The 21274-nt window shown below is 36.6% G+C and overlaps 1 protein-coding gene across 1 annotated transcript; it reads right to left on the bottom strand.

The window, feature by feature from the left end:
• Window positions 1–13566: 13566 nt before the first annotated feature.
• Window positions 13567–15216, bottom strand: LOC131155454 (uncharacterized). Its single transcript, XM_058108608.1, has one exon. The coding sequence runs from the start codon at window positions 14981–14983 to the stop codon at window positions 13688–13690; it is 1296 nt and encodes a 431-aa protein (XP_057964591.1). The 5' UTR covers window positions 14984–15216; the 3' UTR covers window positions 13567–13687.
• Between the last annotated feature and the right edge of the window lie 6058 nt (window positions 15217–21274).

Below are 21274 nucleotides of genomic sequence, written 5' to 3'. Positions count from 1 at the left end.
AACTTCATGTGAGTATACTGCTCTCAAATCACATATAAACGATGAAAGTTGCATGAGTGGCATGCTTTGGAGTCGTGTGTATTGAATATGAACAAACTTGTGTGAAATTCAGTTATGTTCCTGTATGTGAAGTGGTATAATTATGTCGCATGTGCATTGATTTCATGATTACTGGAGTATGTAGTTGTAGATACCACCCTGAGATTCATTCACGTCATTTGCTAGAGACTAGCAAAACGCTAGTTGGAGGGTGTGATTACGCGCCGAAACTGCGTAATTGGACGTTTAACCCAGGTTTTATGGTTTATATTTTTAATTAAATGTCCAAAATTATCCAATATTTTAATAAAGTGCCAAAATCATCATTCTTGAACTTTATTGCACTATTTATGAAGTTTTGGTAATTTTTTGTCGCAGCAAAATTCCCGGGAACCAAAACCAACACCTATTTGTATTTTGTGCATAACTTTTCTGTCCGAGCTCTGATTGAGACGATTCAAATTTTTGGAGAAAGAATAAAGAATTATCTACAACTTTGATGTTTTGAGTTTAGTGAGTTACAGGCTCTAAAAGAGTCATATTTGTGATGAACTGAGAATGAAAAAAATAAAAAATATATAGCAATTCGGGTCAACTCCAATTGGGTCAAGTTGCCGGGTCGGGTCTCCTATCCGGGTCTTAGGGCTGTGTTTTCCCCTCTCCCCTTTTTATTCTCTTTTTTTTTCCCTTTCTCTTGCCTGTTGGGGCGCTGCCCCAGCCAGCTCTCTCTGTCTTTCTCGCAGCTTCTTCTTCTTTTTCTTCTCCTTCTTCTTCTTCTTCTCTTCCCCTGTTCTTCTTTCTCTTTTATTCTTCCTTATCCTCCTCCTTCTCTTCTCTCCCTTTTCCTCTATCTTTCCCTTGTCCCTTTGCTACTGTACCTCCAGCAACACTAGCCCCAGCCTCTCCTCTTCCCTACTACACAGCTAAGGCAGCCATAGCAGTTCCCCGCGAAGCACACCAGCAGTAGCTCTTTGCTGCAACAGCCCTTGTCCCCCTCGGCCAGCAACAGTAGCCATCGCCCACAGTAGCTGCCACAGCTCCTCCGACCATCTTCTACAACTCCACAACCATGCGCCATCTCCACAGCAGAACAGAACAGCCACCGAGCTCCTCCATGGCTGGATCTATTTTTCTTTCTCTCTCTCTCTCTCTCTCTCTCTCTTCTTTCCTCTGCTCTTTTCTTTCTTTTATTTTAAATTACAACAGGATATTGTTTTTTTTTCCTTCTTTATTTGGTTTTTATTTAGAGTTTTGAAAAGATTATATGAATGAGTGTTAAGTGATGTTAATTTATTTTAGTGAAGTTTAATTTTTACTTATCTATTTGGCTTTTAATTGATGTTATTATTAAATTTGAGGAATTTAGATTAGTTTTGGTTAGAGCTCTTATTTAGTTAAAGATTCGATTTTTATTACGCATGTGTGTGTTGGGTTTAGTTTCCATTGGGTGTTTTTAATTCCATGTTTTAGGAGACCATCTTTAAACTAACGCGTGTTAAGTTTCCTTGAGTAAATTAGGATTTCCATTAGTATTCTTTAGTTCAATGCATGTTAGTTTTAGGAATTTAATTTACATGTCATTTAATTCATAAAAAGTGAAATGAATGATCTTGAAATCTTGAATTTGAACTCAGTTCAGTAACTTTTAATTTCGATTGGAAGAACGTAAAATCTGAGATTAAACGCATTCCCTAAGGAGACGATCTAGCCCTTGGGCTTAATATTACACGACGTAACTCCTATACTTGGGATAGCTTTCGAGCTGCTCATTTTTCGAGTAAGTCAGAGCCCCAGATAAGAGAGTGGGTAAAGGATTTAAGGTTTTGTTCTACAGTCTAGAGATAGGACTTCCATGGTGGTTTCTGTGTTTTTCCCGGGGTGATGATTTCAGGAAAACCATAGTAAACTATTGTCGGGTTGTGTTCCTAGAATGTAGGACTGAATTTAAAAATAAGATGGGGGTGCTAAGATAGGGGATTATGTTAGGCGAGTAATTATAAGTATATAGTCTCTAAATCACGTTATTTGCTTTTCAAGATTGACCTAGGAGGAGGTAGTGCCCATGCGAGTGGTAGTGATGGAGCAGGGCCCTTGAGTGCAAACAGGAATGATTCTCATGTGGTACTACGCAGCGTGGCTCAGCAAGTTATGACTGAGATCACTAGGAGCTTCAGAGAGCAGGGAGGCCCATCTACAGGTCATGGGTGCATGATAGTGAAGTTTACCAAGATGAATCCTCTGGCATTTTCAGGAGGAGTTGATCTTGCAACTGTCGAGAATTTGATGCAAGAGATCGATAAAGTATTGGCTGTATTACTGTGTACAGAGGAACCGAGGGTCCTCTTCACCACCTATAAACTAACAGGGGAGGACGAGAGGTGGTGGACTGCAGTGAGACTTTTGGAGCAGCAGAGGAGGACGTCGATAGCTATGACATGGGACCGATTTTAAGAATTATTCTTTGACATATATTTTCGAGCCATTATCAGGGAAGCTAAAGTAGAAGAGTTCTTAAATCTCAAGCAGGGACAATAGCCGGTCCAGTAGTGTATGGCACGGTTTATAAAGCTTTCTTACTTTGTTCCATATATTGTTCCCGATAAAGTAAAGAAGGCGAGACAGTTTGAAAGAGATTTGAGACGAGGCATATACAAGCAAGTGGTAGTGCTAAAGATACAGGAATTTGCTAAGTTAGTCGACAAAGCAGCCTTGGCTGAGGTTAGTGAGCGTATGAACGCAGAGGAGCAGGGACAAAAGAAGAGATCTACGCCTTTAAGCTTCCAGCAGGGACTTAGGCAGGGTCAGTGGAGGAGAGGAAGCTATGGCAGAGACAGCCGGCGATGTGGTGACAAGTATGGTTAGTGTGCTTTCCTTTAAAGTTATTGTATTATTTGATTCAGGGGCCACTCACTCGTTTGTGTCTATGGGATGTATTAAATTATGTGGGGCAGAAACACAATTGTTAGATCCTGAACTATTAGTAACTACACCGATAGGGTCTGTAAGGTGTAGCAGAGTGCTCCGAGGCTGTTTAGTTGATATTCAGGGGAAAATTCTGTCTACTGATCTGATAGTGCTAGACATGCACGAGTTTGATGTAATTTTTGGTATGGACTGGTTGGCAACCAATTACGCCAGCATAAACTGTTGTTTGAGAGAAGTGATATTCAGACCTCCGGGAAGACCAGAATTCAGGTTTATAGGGTCGCGAGTGCAATCTCTGCCTCTGTTAGTTTCAGCAATTCAGGCGAGGAGATTGCTCTTGAGTGGTTGTCAGGGATTCATGGCATTTATGAAGGAAATGGCAGAAATGAATTGAAACTCACTAGTATGCCAGTAGTAAAGGATTTTACAAATGTTTTCTAGATGAATTACCGGGCTTGCCACCTGATCAGGAGGTAGATTTTCCTATTGATCTGCTCCCAAGTACAACACCGATCTCTTAAGCACCTTACCAAATGGCGCCAGCAGAATTGGAAAAATTAAAGAATCAGTTGCAAGATTTACTTGAAAAGGGTATTATACGGCCCAGTGTATCTTCGTGGGGAGCTCCAGTGTTATTTGTGAAGAAGAAAGACGGGTCTATGAGGATGTGTATAGATTATAGGAAAATTAATAAGGTGACAATCAAGAACAAGTATCCTCTACCCTATATAAATGATTTATTTGACCAGCTCCAGGGTACACGGGTGTATTCTAAGACTGAACTCAGATCAAGCTATCATCAGGTGAAAGTGAAAGCAGAAAATGTCTCGAAGATTGCTTTCCGAACCAGATATGGGCATTATGAATTCCTTGTCATGCAGTTTGGTCTGATGAATACTCTTGCAATATTTAACATAATCTGATTTTTATGAATAATCTGCTTATAATACTTTTAAGCATCTAAGTAGGACTAATTTTCTGAATAATATGATCATACATATATAATAAAACTGAGAAAAATTCCCTGGATGGATAACTGAAGTCATGAATTAATCCCTCATGATAGGGTTGTGCAGCCAAAGGCGGGACCTAACTTGGCTGGCCGACCAGGGTAAGTCAACTAAACTCCGACAGTCAGATCGGCCCCCTCAACCCATATCTTATAGGGAGCTTGTCCACAACATAGGCACAATCGACTTTTGAATACCACCTATTATCTGAATAGGGTTGCACTCTGAACTAAATATAGCTACGGTACCGTGCTCTGTTGTTGAATATGGTCCATCAGGGTCTGATACTATATACATAACTGATATTTCTAAAATACTATTTTTATGATGATTTTGCAATAGCTGAAATAACCATAACATTATATCTACTGAGCTGAATAAACTGTAACAAGTGGATATCTGAAATGTCTACGTAATTGAATAACTGAATTTCCTGACTAACTTTATAAACTGAACGCCATGGTTTTGAAATAGGTACATCTTAATATTCTGAAAAATACTTTAAATTTCATGTTTCTGTACGTATACTGAAAATCAACGTATTCTGAAAATTATGGAAACTGTGTACTGGGAAAAATAAACTCATGCCACACCATTAAACATTAATATTGTTAGGCTATAAAACTGCATAAATAATCTGAATAATAATTTTCTAAAAAACATATAATTTATACTAAATCAAAGCAAGTTTGCCTAGCGTAGCATATTTCCCTTACCTGATTCTAGCTAAAAACCCCTATTGTACCGTGTCCTACACCTACAGGGCTTCCCACTCAACACCCTGAAAACCATATATCCCATAACAAAATATTACTATTTCTACATCCACTACATTTTTTACAACTGCTGGAAAGCCAAATTTCAACAAAAAGGTCTTACCCTGAATCTGGGATGAAATCCAACTTTATCCCACCGACCATCCGCTCTGGCAGACTTAGGGAGAACTTCCCTAGGAGCGTTGTGGTGGCCTCAGATCGTCGATCTGGTGAACGACTGGGCCAAAATCGAAGAGAGAGAGAGAAGGAACCATAGAGAGAGAAGAAAGAGAGATTCCGGGTGAAATTTCTAGGTAAAAACTAAATTTAACTCTATTTATATTGCAGCCTCTATCGACGAGCCCCGTCATCTCGTCGACGAGGTCACGAAGAAGGTTCATCGACGAATACTATCTCCTCGTCGAAGAATTTCAGAATTTAGAAAATAGCCACTCGGTATCTTCTCAACGACGAAACATACTCGTGTCGACGAGACCCTATGTTATCCTCATCGACGAATCCCCTGTATTCGTCGACGAGTCCTTGATTAAATTCCTAAGTTATTACACCCAAAGTGTTCATGTTCATCAACGAAGCTTGTTGCCTCCTCATGTTTCTGTTTCCATTTGCCTCCCTCTTTGTTATTTAAATACCATTATTCTTCGGGTCACTACATGGGGCATAGATTGCAAACACTTTGTCCAGATTATGTGCCATGGAGAACCCTTCAGCAAGGATTCGGATCAGGTACTATCACTCTTTGATTACCTAACTGAAAGTGTCCTACAGTGAAATACAAGATACAATCAGGCACCCATGAAAGTACACCCTATCAGCACAATCACTGGTAGAGATACATATAAACTGACATACTATCCAAATAACCCTCTGCCTCAAAACCAGCCACAACAGATCCCTCAAAGTTGTACGCTATTAAGGCTTTTTGAGGAGAGCATGAAACAGATGGCGAACATGCTCCAGCAATTCATGCAGATTTAGATCGATCAGTATACTCAGCATACTCAGGACTAAATGAATTGCAGGATACCATTAATGCAATAAGCACGCAGTTGGACACCTTAGAAAAAGAGGAATTACCCGTGGAACCTTAGCCTAGTCCTCAAGAGTACTAGCAGCAACAACAACAAATGCACGATGTTCTTTTTGAGATAGCAGAGGCCGACATTACTTTAAGAAGTGGGAAGGAAGTTCCCTAACTTGAAATGCTTATTAACAAACAACCAGTTGTCCCGACACTTGAAGTTACGGCTGAAACAGATGAGGTCAAAGAAGAATCAGAGGAAATGGGCCTAGAAGTGGAGCAGTTAGTTAATGAGGAAGCTAATACCAATGAGGAGTACCAACCTGTGGTACCTCATACTTAGAGCTTGGAAACCATGGAACCATCACACCCGACTGAATCAGATGTCAAGGAGCCCAATATGGAAGCAGACCCTTGTAGTGGTAAGATTATATGTACACCCGATAAAGAGGGTGAGCAGATTGGTGAGATTCTAATATTCAAGGAATCAGGTAAAACTTTTAATGCTAATGCTTATGAAGAACTAAAGGTAATTGTTCCAATAGCTTTTCCTTAAATGCTAGTTCGTAAAGAAGTAAATTTCTTGGAAAATATGCTGAATAAAGACCCATTCTTGTTAAAACAAGAAGGTCGATCTGCACACGTATTGTCTGGTATTTTGGCGCATATTAATTCATTTGAAGCTGATTTTCGTGCAGGTATGAAGGCTGATCCATTGTGGAGGCTCAAATTTGGAGACCCGCTAGTTCAATTTATAGACCTGCTCCCACCAGACGAAATTCCTCGAGAGCCTCTGCTAAACAATTGTGATGTTTTTATTTTCCTTTTTTTCATTTTATTTTACCTTATTTTATTTTTATTTAGCTTCCAGGTCCATTTTATTGTAGTTTAGTTTTTCTTTTCCAGTACTTTGCCACTCAGGTACACCCTACTTTTCCCGTGCACAGTTTTTTATTTCCTCTATGCTTTCACATTGAGGACAATGTTCCACATTAGTTGGGAGGGGTGAGCATTCGCATGTGACAATGTGCACGTATACGTACTGGGTTTTATATCATTAATAAATAAATATTAATAATAAGAATAAAAAAATAAAAAATAAAAAATAAAGAGAAAAGAAGAAAGAGTAGTGAGGAATTACATTGAGTTATGCCATGCTTAACACTGATTCATACCCTTCACATACTTGCGTATAACTTAAGAATTACACACTTGAGTCATTTAGGCATAGTTTCTTTTTATATGATTTTATGACTCAATGAAGAATTGATTGGTAGTACACTCGTATTAATCTGGTTATATAATTTCTTGTATTTACACGGTATCTTAGGAGGTTGAATAAACATATTCATGTGATTCATTGCACTTAAGAGTTTCCTGTGAGCACTGAGAGAACACCCGTGGAGACTATGACTCCTTGTGAGATATCCTTGAGCTATTTATCATCCTTTTGAGCATTAATATCAAATCAGAGTTCATGAAACTCAATTCTTTTTTCTTCTGAACGAGCTAATGTGAAATTCAGTTATATTCTTATATGTGAAACAGTATGGTTGGGTCACATGTACATTAATTTCATGTTCACTGGAGTTCATAGTTGTGAGCACTGCTCTGAAATTCATTCACGTTATTTGCTAGAGACTATTAAAACGTTAGTTGGGGGATGTGATTATGCGTTAAACTGCGTAATTAGGCATCTTAAATCCGATCATTAAGGTTTATATTTTTAATTAAATGTCTAATTACATCCAACATTTTAAAAAAGTGTCATATTTATAATTTATAAGTTTTATTGAACATTTATAAATTTTTGGCAATTTTTATTGCAGGAAAATTCTTGGGAGTACAAATCGGCACTAGTTCGTAATTCGCACATAACTTTCCTGTCCGAGCTCCAATTGAGACGATTTGAATTTCTAGAGATAGATGAGAGAATTATCTACAACTTCTTTCCTTTGTTTTGTCCTCTGTCCCTCAGCTTCCTCTCCCCTTCCTTCTTTCCCTACTTTCTCTCCCTCAAACTCTCCTCTCTTCCCTTGCTCTTCCTTATCTTTTCCTCTCCCTGACTCTCGAGCCTCCCTCCATAGCAGCAACATAACAACTTGCCGTCAACTTCCTATTCCACAGAGGCTTCTACAGCTGCCAAGCCCGAGGCCACCACCCTGCAGCAATTCTCTTCCAGCACTCCCTCTACAACATAACCGTGACAACTAGAAGACACGAGGACACCAGCCAGCCTTCTAACGAGCCACCATCAACCTCATCCAGTCTCTACAACTTAGTCCTCTCTGCAGCAGCCTCAGTCCAGCCACACTCGAGAGCTTTAGCCTAATGCACCAGCAATAGCTGAAGACCTCTAGCCACACAGAGCATAGCCACCACTCCACGATAGACTAGCTCTGACCTGCTGCTCTGGCCACCTTGCATTGCTCCTCTGTTCTCTCTCTCTCTCTCTCTCTTCTTTTCTTTTCTTTCTTTTTTTAGTAAGATGGATATTATTGTTTTATTTATTTATTAACATTAGTTGAAAATTTTAAATTTTAATGTTTTATTTTTATTGCAGTAGTTATTTAATTTTTTTTTGTTTTCACGTAATTTAATGTTGGATTGGTTTACTTCCGCAAGTTCGATAGTTCTAAAATAATGAAAAAAGAGAATAAAATACAAAAAGAAAATTTTTTTTTTTTTATTAAATTAGTTGTCTTCCTCTCTTAAAATTTAATTTTTAATTGAAGCTTGATTTAGTTAGGTTCCTTTTTGTTAAAGTTCATATTTTTTTAGTGTTTGGGTATTGTTTAAGTTTCTTAAAGCACTAAATTTTTGGTTTGAGTTCTTGATTCGTGTAAAAGGTTCGATTTTTATTGTTTGCGTCTGTGTTTGAATGAGTTTTGCCATTGCGTGTTTTAATTCCGTGTTCTAAGTTACCATCTTTAGTTAACACGTGTTTCGATGTTTCCGTGAGTAGATTAGAATTTCCATTCTTACTCTTTAATTCAATGCATGCTAGTTTAGGATTTTAATTTGTGTGTTTATTCAATTGGTCAAAAGAAGTCTTCACAATCTTGAAAACACTCGAATCTGAACTGAGTTTAGTAACATTTTATTTTCGATTTGAAGAACGTGAAATTTGAAATTAAACGCATTTCCTGAGGAGACGATCTACCCCTTGGAATGAATATTACACGACATAACTTTTATACTTGGGATAGCTTCCGAGTTGTTCATTTTTTGAGTGAGTCAAGTTTTTGGTGCCGTTACCAGGGAATGTCGATCTTAGTCTCAAATTAGCATTTTTCCCATCATTTTAATTAGTCTTATGAAAAAGAAAAAAAAAAGAAGAAAAAAAAAAGAAAAAAAAAATTGAGTGTTGAAAAAAAAATAAACACATAAATATGGCTGCACCTGCACTGCGAACGATAATGGATTTTTTGTAGCGTGAATACGCCACGACACCATTTTCCACTGTTTTGCCTAATGAAGAGCTTGATTTCATGATGCAGCGCGGGAGAACGTCATTGCTACCCTAATTCCACGGGACGAAATCTGAGTGCCCTTATTAGCACCTGTCAGAGTTCGAGTTAACCTGCAATATGTTTTTCTCACATGCCAGAACTGATGAATCTATTAGACTATGTTTATTTATTGCTTCTTTGTAGGATGGGGCACAAATTGCAAGCACTTTGTCCAGACCATGTGCCATGGAGAACCCTACAGTAAGGATCCAGATCAGGTACTATCACTCTTTGATTACCTAGCTGAAATTGTCCCCAGTGGAATACACAATACAATTAGGCACCCATGATAGTACACCCTATCAGCACAATCAGTGGTAGAGATGCATATGAATCAACATACTATCTAGATAACCCTCCGCCTCAATACCAGCCACAAAAGATCCCTCAGAGCTGTACGCCGTCAGGACTTTTTGAGGAGAGTATGACACAAATCGCGAACATGCTCCAACAATTCATGCAGATTCAGATCGATCAGTACACTCAGCTTACTCAGAACTTAAATGAATTGCAGGATACCATTAATGCAATAAGTATGCAATTGGACACCTTAGAAATAGAAGAATTACTCGTGGAACCTCAGCCTAGTCCTTAAGAGTACCACCAGCAACAACAACAAATGCACAATGTTCTCTTTGAGACAGTAGAGGCCGACATTACTTCGAGAAGCGAGAAGGAAGTTCCCTGACCTGAAATGCTCATTGACAGACAACCAGTTGTCCCGACACCAGAAGTTATGACTGAAACAGATGAAGTCAAAGAAAAATCAGAGGAAATGGGCCTACACTGGAGTAGTTAGTTAATGAGGAGGCTGATACCAATAAGGAGTACCAACTTATGGTACCTCATACTCAGAGCTTAGAAACCGTGGAAACGTCACTCCCGACTGAATCAGATGTCAAGGAGCCCAATAAGGAAGCAGACCCTTGCAGTGGTAAGATGATATGTACACCTAATAAAGAGGGTGAGCAGATTGGTGAGATTCTAATATTCAAGGAACCAGGCAAGACTTTTAATGCTAATGCTTTTGAAGAACTAAAGGTAATTGTTCCAATAGCTTTTCCTCAAACTTTAGTTCGTAAAGAAGTAAATTTCCTGAAAAATATGCTGAATAAAGACCCGTTTTTTTAAAAATAAGAAGGTTGATCTACACATGTATTTTCTGGTATTTTGGCGCATATTAATTCATTTGAGACTGATTTTCGTACAGCTATGAAAACTGATCCATTGTGGTGGCTCAAATTTGTAGACTCACTAGTGCAATTTATAGATATGCTCCCACCAGACGAAATTCCTCCAGAGCCTCCGCCAAACAATTGTGATGTTTTTCTTTTCCTTCTTTTCATTTTATTTTACCTTATTTTATTTTTAGTTAGTTTTTAGGTCCATTTTCCTATAGTTCAGTTTTTTTTTTTCCATTACTTTGCCACTCAGGTACGCCATACTTTTCTCGTGCACAGTCTTTTTATTTCCCCTATACTTTCACATTGAGGACAATGTTCCATTATAGTTTTGGGGGGGGGGGGTGAGCATTCGCATGTGACACTGTGCATGTATATGTACTGGGGTTTTATATTATTAAAAAATAAAAAATGAAAATAATAAAAATAAAAAAGAAAAAAAAAAGAAAAGAAGAAAGAGTAGTGAGGAATTACACTGAGTTATGTCATGCTTAACACTGACTCATAACCTTCACATACTTGCGTATAATTTAAGAATTACACACTTGAGTCATTTAGGCATAGTTTCTCTTTAAACCAACCCCATTGGAAATTATCTGAAGCCCACTTAACTCAGGCTTGCTTTTAAAAGAAAGAAAACCAATCTCGGGCCGACCGGGCTTTTTATTTTTATTTTTATTATTTATTTTTTAAACTCAAACCCAATTTTAAAAAACTTACCCTCAACCCAACTGTTTAAAAAAAAAAAAAAAAAACTGACCAAGCCTTTTTCCCACACTTAAAACACCGTACGTCCTTCCTCTTCCTGGAATTAGACCGAGCCTTATTGTTACTTAGTCCACTCCATAAATTTTTTCTCCCGCGATACTGGATACCCTTCACCACAAGCCCTTCATCATGTGAATTTTCATCGCTAGCTTTCTTCCTTTGGTGAAACCCCAAGAGAGCACTCATAATATCCTCCAACTTTAGAATTTCTTTTCCCCATGTTAGGGTCGTAACTAGATTTTTATACGTAGGAGATGTAGGTAAATAATTCAGCAGCATCAACGCCTTGTCTTCATCCTCAAACTTCACATCAACCAACTTTATATCACTAATGATCTGAATCCTTTGCCATCTTAAGCCTATACAGTTTCAGCTTAAGATACAACTTGTTTGTCAGTGACTTGGATATATACCGGCTCTCCAGTTTGCGATTCCTCATTCATGATGTGATACATTATGTCATCAGCCAGACAAAGCCTAGATAGTCACCACAACCTTCACTTCCAACTCCTTCTAACTCATGTCGTCTATGCCTTCCAATTGTCTCCCATACAATGCCTTCACCATACCTTGCCACACTAGGAAATCCTTAACCCTCCTCTGCCAAGTCCAAAATTTCTTGATCCATCAAACTTGACAATGTCGAAATTTATAGAAGAAATCCCAGCCATTGTAACCAATAACTTTGATATCAATTTTTTGTGCAAAACTACCAATGCACAATGGAAACATAAATCAATCAAATCAAGCAATGCAGCAAGCAATGATGAAAAATATGGAAACACAATCACACACAGGTAATTATCATAGAAATAAAACACACGACACAAGAATTTACGTGGTTCAGCAATATGCCTATGTCCACAGGAGCAAGCGGCTGAATTTCACTATCAATCTTCAAACAAGGGTTACAATATTGTTTATATGCTAATCCTTTATGTACAAATTAAGGACTTAGGAGGTTCCTATAACACACCTATAGCAATCCCCGAAGGAAAATCCTCTGAAAATCCCAACCTATTGATCTTTCTGATTCAAAAATTGAAATCTGCACCGACCAAAATCATCGATGGTTTCAGGCAAACAATTGATGATTTTCTTCCGAGGGTAAACCATTGCTGTAACCGTCGACCATACTGTCGACTGTTTTCTTCATGTATCTTAGTTTCCTTATTTTCATTATCATGCTTTTCCTGTGTATGTGTTCTACTCAATATGAGCCACATATTCCAATCGAGGATAACTTGAATTTTAGTGCACACCACCTTATTTTCATATACTTTAGAAGGCAACCTAACCATTTTAAGAAATTTTTGTCAATTGTAGAGCATCTTTGGTGTGCCAATTAGTTATTGACCAATATTGAATATAGCCAATTATTATTTATATTTCACTAGTAACACGTGTGTTTCTTAGCGACATTTAATTTCTTTATTATGAAGACATGTACTGAACACATGGTATTTCCTTAGGATGAGACAAATTACCTATGAACACATGGTTTTATTAGCTTACATCAACTCTATGAGCGCAATCTTTGTTAAATTTGATTTTATTTGCTCATAGGTTGTCCAACCTAGCATTTATGAAGCTTGATTGCCCTTATTTATTTACTTTGTTTAACCTTTGACTACAACTATTGACCACTCAGTGTGGTCAAGTTATGGAGCCCACGTTATCCTCATTGAACGAGATACGTATGTAGTCAATGGATTCTTTAGGGGGTCTTTGGCTCACGTTATTTAGACTTTTTTAAGGATGTGATGCCCTCAGCAGCCCATTTCCACATTGCCTTTGAGGTTGGAATTTAATGTGAATGTAATCTTTTAGGAGTGATTTCCACAAAAAATTAAAATCACATTCCCTTGCATGCTTTGCCGCGGGGATAAGTTTCATAGGAATTTAATTCCTATTGGAATACCATTTTTGGAACTAAATTGCTGATCATCTTGGTCCGTGCTACACTAGGGGTCTGAAGGGTTTGTTGGTGGCTGAAATTCTTATATAAAAAAAAAAAAAAAAATGCTATAGAGGATTTGACTTGATACAAAATGTCAATATATTTTTGTGCTGAAAAAATGATTATTTTTCATATGTTGTAAGCATGAGAATATAGTGTAATGGTAATCTTCTTAAAGTGCAGACCAAATTTCTAACTTTGAATCAAGTATTGAGGCGGGCCTCCTGTGTTCGTCCTTCAGAATCTCGTAATGTAAACAAAAGTATTCCTTTAAGCCCAAAATCCCCGAAATGAAATTATGGGAAATTTTAGTTCATGGGAACACTATTGACCACCTAATTGTAATGCCATCGGACCACTTAAGGCACCCAAGATGAAGGAAAGAAAATAATGTTTCATAACGCAAAAAGATAATATTTACTTTTGATTTCTTAAACAAGGACGCACACTCTATGCCCAACTATCACAAGTCAAATGTAATGCTCCATATCGGCACTATCCCTTCTTGCCGTGCCTGCCCACATGGTGCAACCATCCAATCCCTTTCAGGGCCTTGGTTATCTTCACAAGATTAGGCCTTCCCATTCCCAAATTCATCTTCCCTGCTGAGAATTTCAGAGCCTGTAGGCAGCACAACTGCCCATCCGCCTCTCCATCCTCCTCGTCATCGCTGCAGCCGTACTCAAGCCGGTTCCCCTTCTTCCCCTTCTTTACTTTGCTTTTCCCCCCACCCCGGTTCGACTCGGTCTCGTACGTCTCCCAGAGCGAGTCCATGCCTTCACCTCCTTCCACGTTGTGCCGCTCCTCGAAAAGCTTGCATGCCAATGTCCTCTTCCACTCTTTCTCCTTCCTCGTCGACCCGAGACTCCCAAGAATAAGACATTGTTTCTCAGAGTACTCCGCTTTTGGAGTGTAGTACTCTTGGTGACCAAGGCTTTGGGTCCTCATGGATCGAAAACTCTCGAGATCTGGACATAATTTGTGCGAATTTTCCATGTCATCTGACTGTTCATCATTACCGAGATTAATCCCAACAAAATCCTCCACGACTTTGGGAGTGTATTCCCCGCCATTGTCGGCATTAACTTTGGCCATTATCTCGGTAATTTGACTGTGCAGTGCATTGGATCCACTTCTTATCAATGGCTTCTCCTTTGTTTTTTCTTCAACTTTATTGGTCTCTGCGCCTGTGGGCTCAACTCTTTCCTTGCCTTCCACTTTTCCAGTGACGTCCTCATACACGTCCTTTACCTGCAGTAGCCCTTCTAGTGTAATTCCCGGCGCAGCAGCCACTCGGTTAGTTTCTCGCTGTGATTTTCCTTCTAGGGTGCTGGCAAAGGCTCCATCGGTACCTCCATGACGAGACGAAGAAGAATTTTCTTCCGAGTTCGACTCGAAAGCTTCTGGCGGGACTTCGAAGACAGATGCCTCAAACAGAAGTCTGTACACTTCAAGCTCTTCAAAGGAATGGGCTGGGAATTCAACATTTTCATGGTCTTCTCCGGATTCTTTCTGATTGGCAGCATGAAGGGGACTGCCTACTGCTTTTGTTTCGGGAAGAAAAAGGCCGGGGGAGATGGTGAGGAGAGCGAGGAGGAGGAGAGAAGTGGTGATGAAGAGAGGGGAGAGATATGAGAAGAGCTTGAGAAGGTAAGGAGAGAAGAAGATGAGGTAAGAGAAGTACAGAGGGTGGGAAAGGAAGAAAAAAGAGAGTTGTAAGCAGTTAGAGATAACCAGATGCGTACTTGAGAGCTGAGGCTTGGGGCCTCCTGGCGGAAAGAATTCAGGCATTTTTCTCTGTGGGTGTATGATCAGATTATGAGAAATAGAAAGGAAAAAAGGAATGAAATGAAGATGGCGATGGAATTGAATGAAGAGGCTAGCCAGAGGAAAGTGAAATGGCTGTTGCTTTGTTTCAATAGAATGGAGCAGAAAAGCCTGATTGTGCAATTTTTATCGGCGTGAATGAAGGGAATAGATAGACCATGAGAGAGAGAGAGAGAGAGAGAGAGAGAGAGAGAGAGAGAGAGAGAACCATGCATTTGACAAGAAATAAAGAACAACTTTAGAAACATTGGTCCTTCCATAACCACCAACCATGTTCCCTTTTATGTCAATGTGACCAAAGTGGCCTCAGTAAATCTCAGCCATTGAAGTTGGTGAATCTAAAATTAAGTGCTGAGGGGAAATATTATTGCAGAAGAAATACTGGAAACAAGGCTCAACCTTTAGTGGAAGTTGTAAATTTACATTGCCCATTAATGATAAAAGTGGTTGAAGGCATCTTTTGTCTGGTGAACTTTCAAAGCATCCAATATTCTTATCGATTATCAATCTCCATCACTCGGGCATTATATAATGATGGGTGTTTCTAAGGTGATCGAGTAAAGATGTTTTAAAAATTGGACACGTCCGCACCATCACCTATGCCCACTTCTAGTATATAATTCAATGTACTTCATTAGACCAGGCTGGACTTCCATGGTCTTCTCACTAATTTTTCTTTTTTTTTTTTCTCTTGTTTTGACGAATTTTCTGCGCATGTGCTTGACAAATCATGTTCGCCACACTTGTTATTTGTAATATGAAAGAAAAGGTCGCAGGTTTGATTCATCTTTAAGAGTTTACCCCAATAAATAACTAGGAGTGTGTCAATGAACGAGTGACTCTCACTACCCCGAATATAGTGCCGCACCATAATGTCCAGAGTGGCGCGATAGTAATTGGAGTTTCCGAATTATTAAAAAGAAAATGAAAGAAAAAATATTTGAAAGTATGAATTTTAAGCATTGTATTTATATTTGTTTGTATTTATTAGAAATATATTCCAAACAATCAATTTTCTATTATATTTATTTTATAAATTCATACTATTCGAAATTTAAAGTTTTAATCATCCTCCAAACAGAGTCTACTTTGCTACTACCCATGACATTATGTATTCCATTAATAACATTATCTACTCAATATAAACAAAAAAATTTTAATTATTTTAAATAATTCTAAAACATTAAATACATTAATGTTTACCCTACATTTGGTGCACGGAGTTGAGATTTTTGTTTTGTATAAAATATAATATAAAATTATATTCACTTGTTTAATTCAAGTTCTGAAATTTATATTTCCCAACACTATCTTATTGTATATTTAATTTCTCCTAAAAGGCAAAAGGAAAAAAATTGGTAGTCCTGAGTAACGAGTTTTAAATTGGCTTAACTATCCTTCAATATTCTTTTTTTTTTTTTTTTTTAAGTTAATTCCTATCCAAACTTATTAGATTTTATCTAAATGTCCTTAAACTTTTGCTATTCCAATTGGATATCAGAGGACACCTTTTCCTATTTCAATTGAATCTCATGGAGCCTCTTTAGTTTTGTCTAACCATTATATTATTAACTTTTGAATAGGTTGTACCTCTTCAACTTCATTCTGAAATGATGTATTTGTTTTATTCAACTATGAATTGCTTTGAGCAAATGACTAGTTAATGTACAAACTATAGAACATTAACATTATGTTAGAATCTAAAATTAATACGAAATGTATCTAACATTTGTGGGTTCGGATCACTTACAATACACGGCTCTACGAAGGCGAGTTAGGAGCGTTTTGAAAAAGACAATGAGATCAAGCAAGGGAGAACAACAAAGTAATCAAGGCTCCAAGGTGACTGGTAGGCCCAAAGAGCTCTACAGTAGTGCCTTGTGAGGTCGTAGAGCCGACTAAAAAATCTATGCACGGGACTCCTCCCCTTTGCGTAGTTTTGATCCATAGTGGAAAGCTGACATCGTTATTTCCTCCATTGATATACAAAATTTATCTTGCCATATCTTCTTTTTTTTTTTTTTGGTTTGACTGCTAAAATACCTCCATTTGAGGAGGTGAAAAGAAGAAGAAAAAAGAGATATTATTACAAAACTTTCTAACTCATGGATTAGGAAATAATTTAGAGTATGTGAACGTCTAATTGTGAAGAAAAAATTTCCTTCAAAGTTAGAATGATCAGATTCGAATTTTATGTTTCTCTATTGATCAAATGTTATTTCATGTCTCTATCTTATCCAATAAGGAACTTATGAATTAATCATTTAGCTATTTAGACATTCTTATTAATGTAATACATGTAATATGAGTGCTTCCTATGCTCATTAGTATATATATATAAAAAGAACCTTCTCACTTGAACAAGGAGTTAGAGATACTGAGTCTATGTTTCTAATCCTCATTCTAATTGGCTTGATATTGATATCTTTTTTAAGTGATTAAAGGTTTTTTTTTTATATCCTAAAATATGCATTTGAAGCCCTTACTACATAGGACAGTATAAGATTTATTTTAAAAGTCCCACCTATCAAGATGACCATAAAAAATAAAAAAAAAAAATTCACTTAACAATTTTGATACGTATGATAAGGGATAATACTCATTTCTAAGCCTAAGTCAAAAGTCTTATGGTCCTTAGTTATTAGCATTTTTAAGAAAAGAAACCGATTCATTATAGAAATATAAAAAATAAGTAAAGCAATCAATCAAATTAAATGAAATTGCTTTGAATGACAAGATGCATCCACTTTATCAAAATTTTGTAATTGATAATAAATTTAATGCTGACTTTGACTTTGCTAGTCTCTCTCTCTCTCTCTCTTCCTGGATGCTACATTTAATAAAAAATTATGTCACACCATTCATTTATTTTATCTAAAATTTGCAATTCATAATTACTAATGAAGGCTCCGAGCCTTAATAGTCAATAATTGTAGTGATTAAAATTCAGAGGAAATAAATCGCTCTTATGGTTTGACCAAATATCATAAAGTTGCTGAATGATTTTATTGCTGAGCATTAAATCCATGTGGTTTTAACATATGAAAAGTTAAAACTGTTGACTTTGGTGTATTCTCAAGAGAGGGTGAATTGGGTATTAAAAAATTCTTCCTAAGTTTAGCCAATCCAATAACAGTATTTCACAATTTAGAGTCTTTCTAACCATATACCAATTGTGAAGATAATATGCGAAAATTAAATCATGCGCAGCTTTACAATATATCGAATATAACATACACGTGCAGGAATATAAAACGGAATTATAAAGTGTACACACGATATGTTATCGGGGTTTGGCCAATATTGCTTACGTCCCTACCTCAGCTCGTGAGTTCGAGGATTACCATTATTGCTCACTTAACGGGCGGAGCAGCATCGGTTATAATCAGGTCAAATTTCTAGGGCTGACCTCAACCTATACACACTCTCCTTACAGGACGGAGAAGACCCTACCGATCCTTACAGGCCGGATCAACGCCAACTCAGGCCACGCCTAGAATACAATCAGATAAATTTTTTTGTACAATGAAAAGTGCTACTAACACAAGCAGATTTGTACAATAATTCAGTACAGCATAATTAATACACATCAACAAGATAAGAACTATAAACTTAGTGCTATATGTGTCGAATCAATACTCAGAGTAATGTCTATATTCTATCAAGTGCAACGAGTGTATCAATAAGCTAATATTTGAAACTACGTATAGATGTATATCTCAATCACAGTTTATGGCTTCAAAGATTTTTACCAAGTGTAATCAGAATATCTCAAAAATATTTTCTCAATATTCAAGCACAAAGAGATATTTAAAAGTAAGCTTGTGAAAAATGATTTTTGCTCAAACAAAAAGCACAAGTTAAGGTGTCTTGCAATTTGAATGCCAAGACCCACAAGCTTTAAGTTTTTCCACACAATATATTTATTAAATTAAATCTAGGGGGAAAACTAAGCTCAACTCTCGATCTCAAAATCAAGCAAACAATAAATGCAATGAGAGTTTTTAGCAACAATAAACAATGAATAATCACTCAAGGATATTCTCACAAGACTTGATTTCTCAAAAGAATTGTAGTATGTGAGTGTATAGGCTTTGTATGAAAGAATGGGCTTTGAAAAATTTCAGAGGATTTTATTGCTCATCAAATATTAATTCATTGCTAATATGAGCAAATAAACCCATATATATAGGCATGACTAAAATTATAACCGTTGAGGATACATAGGGAATAATTAAATTTATTTTAAATGAGTTTAAGAAAATCAACCTAGTTTAATCCTAATTAACCGCAGTAAAAATTTAGCTAACTTGAGAATTTCAGTCGATCGAGCCATAGGTTCGGTTGCCTGAAAACTCACATATATTCGGGTGCCTGAATGAGGGTTCGGTTTGCTGATGAAGAAGATTTTCCAATCTGTACGAGGTTCGGTCACCTGGTCCTAAGCTCGATTTACCGAACTCACATGTTCGGTCGCTCGAGGGTGATTTGAATGCTAATATTTAGGCACCTGAGTAGTTGGAAACAGTCACGGTAGATGTTTGGTTGACTGAAGACGATGAAGTCTTTTTGGTTTGGTCACCCGAAGTCAGGTCAACACATTGACTATTCAACGGTTCGGTCGACTGAGGTGTTTTGAACAATAAGGTTCCGTTACCCAAAACTCTATAATTTTTATACCTTAAGTCATGTTTCAATTCAATAATTTCCCCTGATAGTATATGTGAATGAGGACTAACTTAAGTGTAAGTGCAAGGACTTAGGGTTTTTCTAACGTCTTTGAGCTTATTAGTTCCAACATGCGTGATGTACATCAATTATTACAAACCATTCCTACTTTACTATTACAGACTCAAATTAAACATAATATAAATTATATTAAATGACTATTATAAGTCTTTATTCTTCAAGTCACCTCATGCCATCAAATGATCTTATTAATATGAACCTGCACACAAACTTGACAAATATTAAATACTTGAATATTTGTCATAATTAAAACGGAATATGACCCATAAGGTCAACAAAAACATAGTTAATTTTTTTGGATGAAAATCAATATATTAGATGAAAATGATATTTTAATAAACAAAAATGCTTTTAAAAATGATATATGCATTTTCTTTAAACCTTCAAATAACAATCAAATTGTTTACTATAGTCTCCATTATTAAATAGAGCTTAGGTATGTTCCTCAAGGCCTATAAGAATACTCTATACATTAATCATAGGATGTATTAGATATAAATTAAAAATAAATATTCAAGGTATTTGTTTTGGTGCCTAAGCTCAATAATTATCTAATAAACCTAAAGACAATGGGAGAATAATAATATTATAATAATCAAAATTATTTAAAATATATTAATATTAATAAAAAAAGTTTAGAGGTTAAAGGGACAAATCATACTCTCGGTCTTTGGATCCGCCCCTGACCCCTCTAATTATGTGATTGGAAGATCCCTACAACTCTTATTTATTCGTTATATTGATTAATTATATGGAGCATTTTAGTATTTTAACATAACATATTTGAATAAAGATGAGTTAATGGGGATAATTTTTCATTGTTTTAAAAATTATAGGTGCGGTTAATGATTATAATAAAAACACAAGGTAGCTTATTGATTTTATGTTAAACGCAATGTGGGTTATGTAGCTCCAATTTTAGAAGAGGTAAGTGAAAAAAACATTCAACTAATTTTATTTTAAAAACAGAGTTGTCCCTCATTTTTATCTAATATAAAAAGTAAAATAAAATTATTTTAAAAAAGATTTAAGTTTGGGAGTACATTTGTGAAGAAGAAAGATAATTAATTAATCTCCTAAATAGAGAATTAATTAACTATACACCATACAAGCACAAGTTCCAAGAATATTTACCATAATTAATGTACATTTTTCCTCTTTTATTTTTTTTGGAAAAATTTTTAAAAAATAAAAAAAATTAAAGGGGCAACGAAGTAGTCCACTGCCTAGTCAACTATTCATGCTGTTAGAAAAAACCTGGCTACTAGCCCCTTTAAAGGGCTGTTGACTGACTATAGAAAATTACAAAAAGTTTAAAAAAATTAATTTTTTTTAATTGTGAAGTGATATTTCATATATAGATGAATAATCCTCATACAAACCCCACTTATTGTTTTTCTATTTATTTTTTATGTTTAATATAAATATAACAAAATAAATCAAACCCACAAACGAAAGAATGTTTTTTATTTTAAAATTTTGGTTGGACCTAAACTTTTCTCAAGA

Source organism: Malania oleifera, chromosome 5, assembly GCF_029873635.1.
Source record: "Malania oleifera isolate guangnan ecotype guangnan chromosome 5, ASM2987363v1, whole genome shotgun sequence".
NCBI classification, from domain to species: Eukaryota; Viridiplantae; Streptophyta; class Magnoliopsida; order Santalales; family Ximeniaceae; genus Malania; species Malania oleifera.
The sequence above is the reverse complement of the archived record's forward strand: the minus strand, read 5'-3'. Positions and strand labels throughout refer to the sequence as shown.

Excerpts from the sequence above, each read along its gene's own strand:
- LOC131155454 (XM_058108608.1), bottom strand. The coding sequence starts at position 14,983 with ATGCCTGAATTCTTTCCGCCAGGAGGCCCCAAGCCTCAGCTCTCAAGT.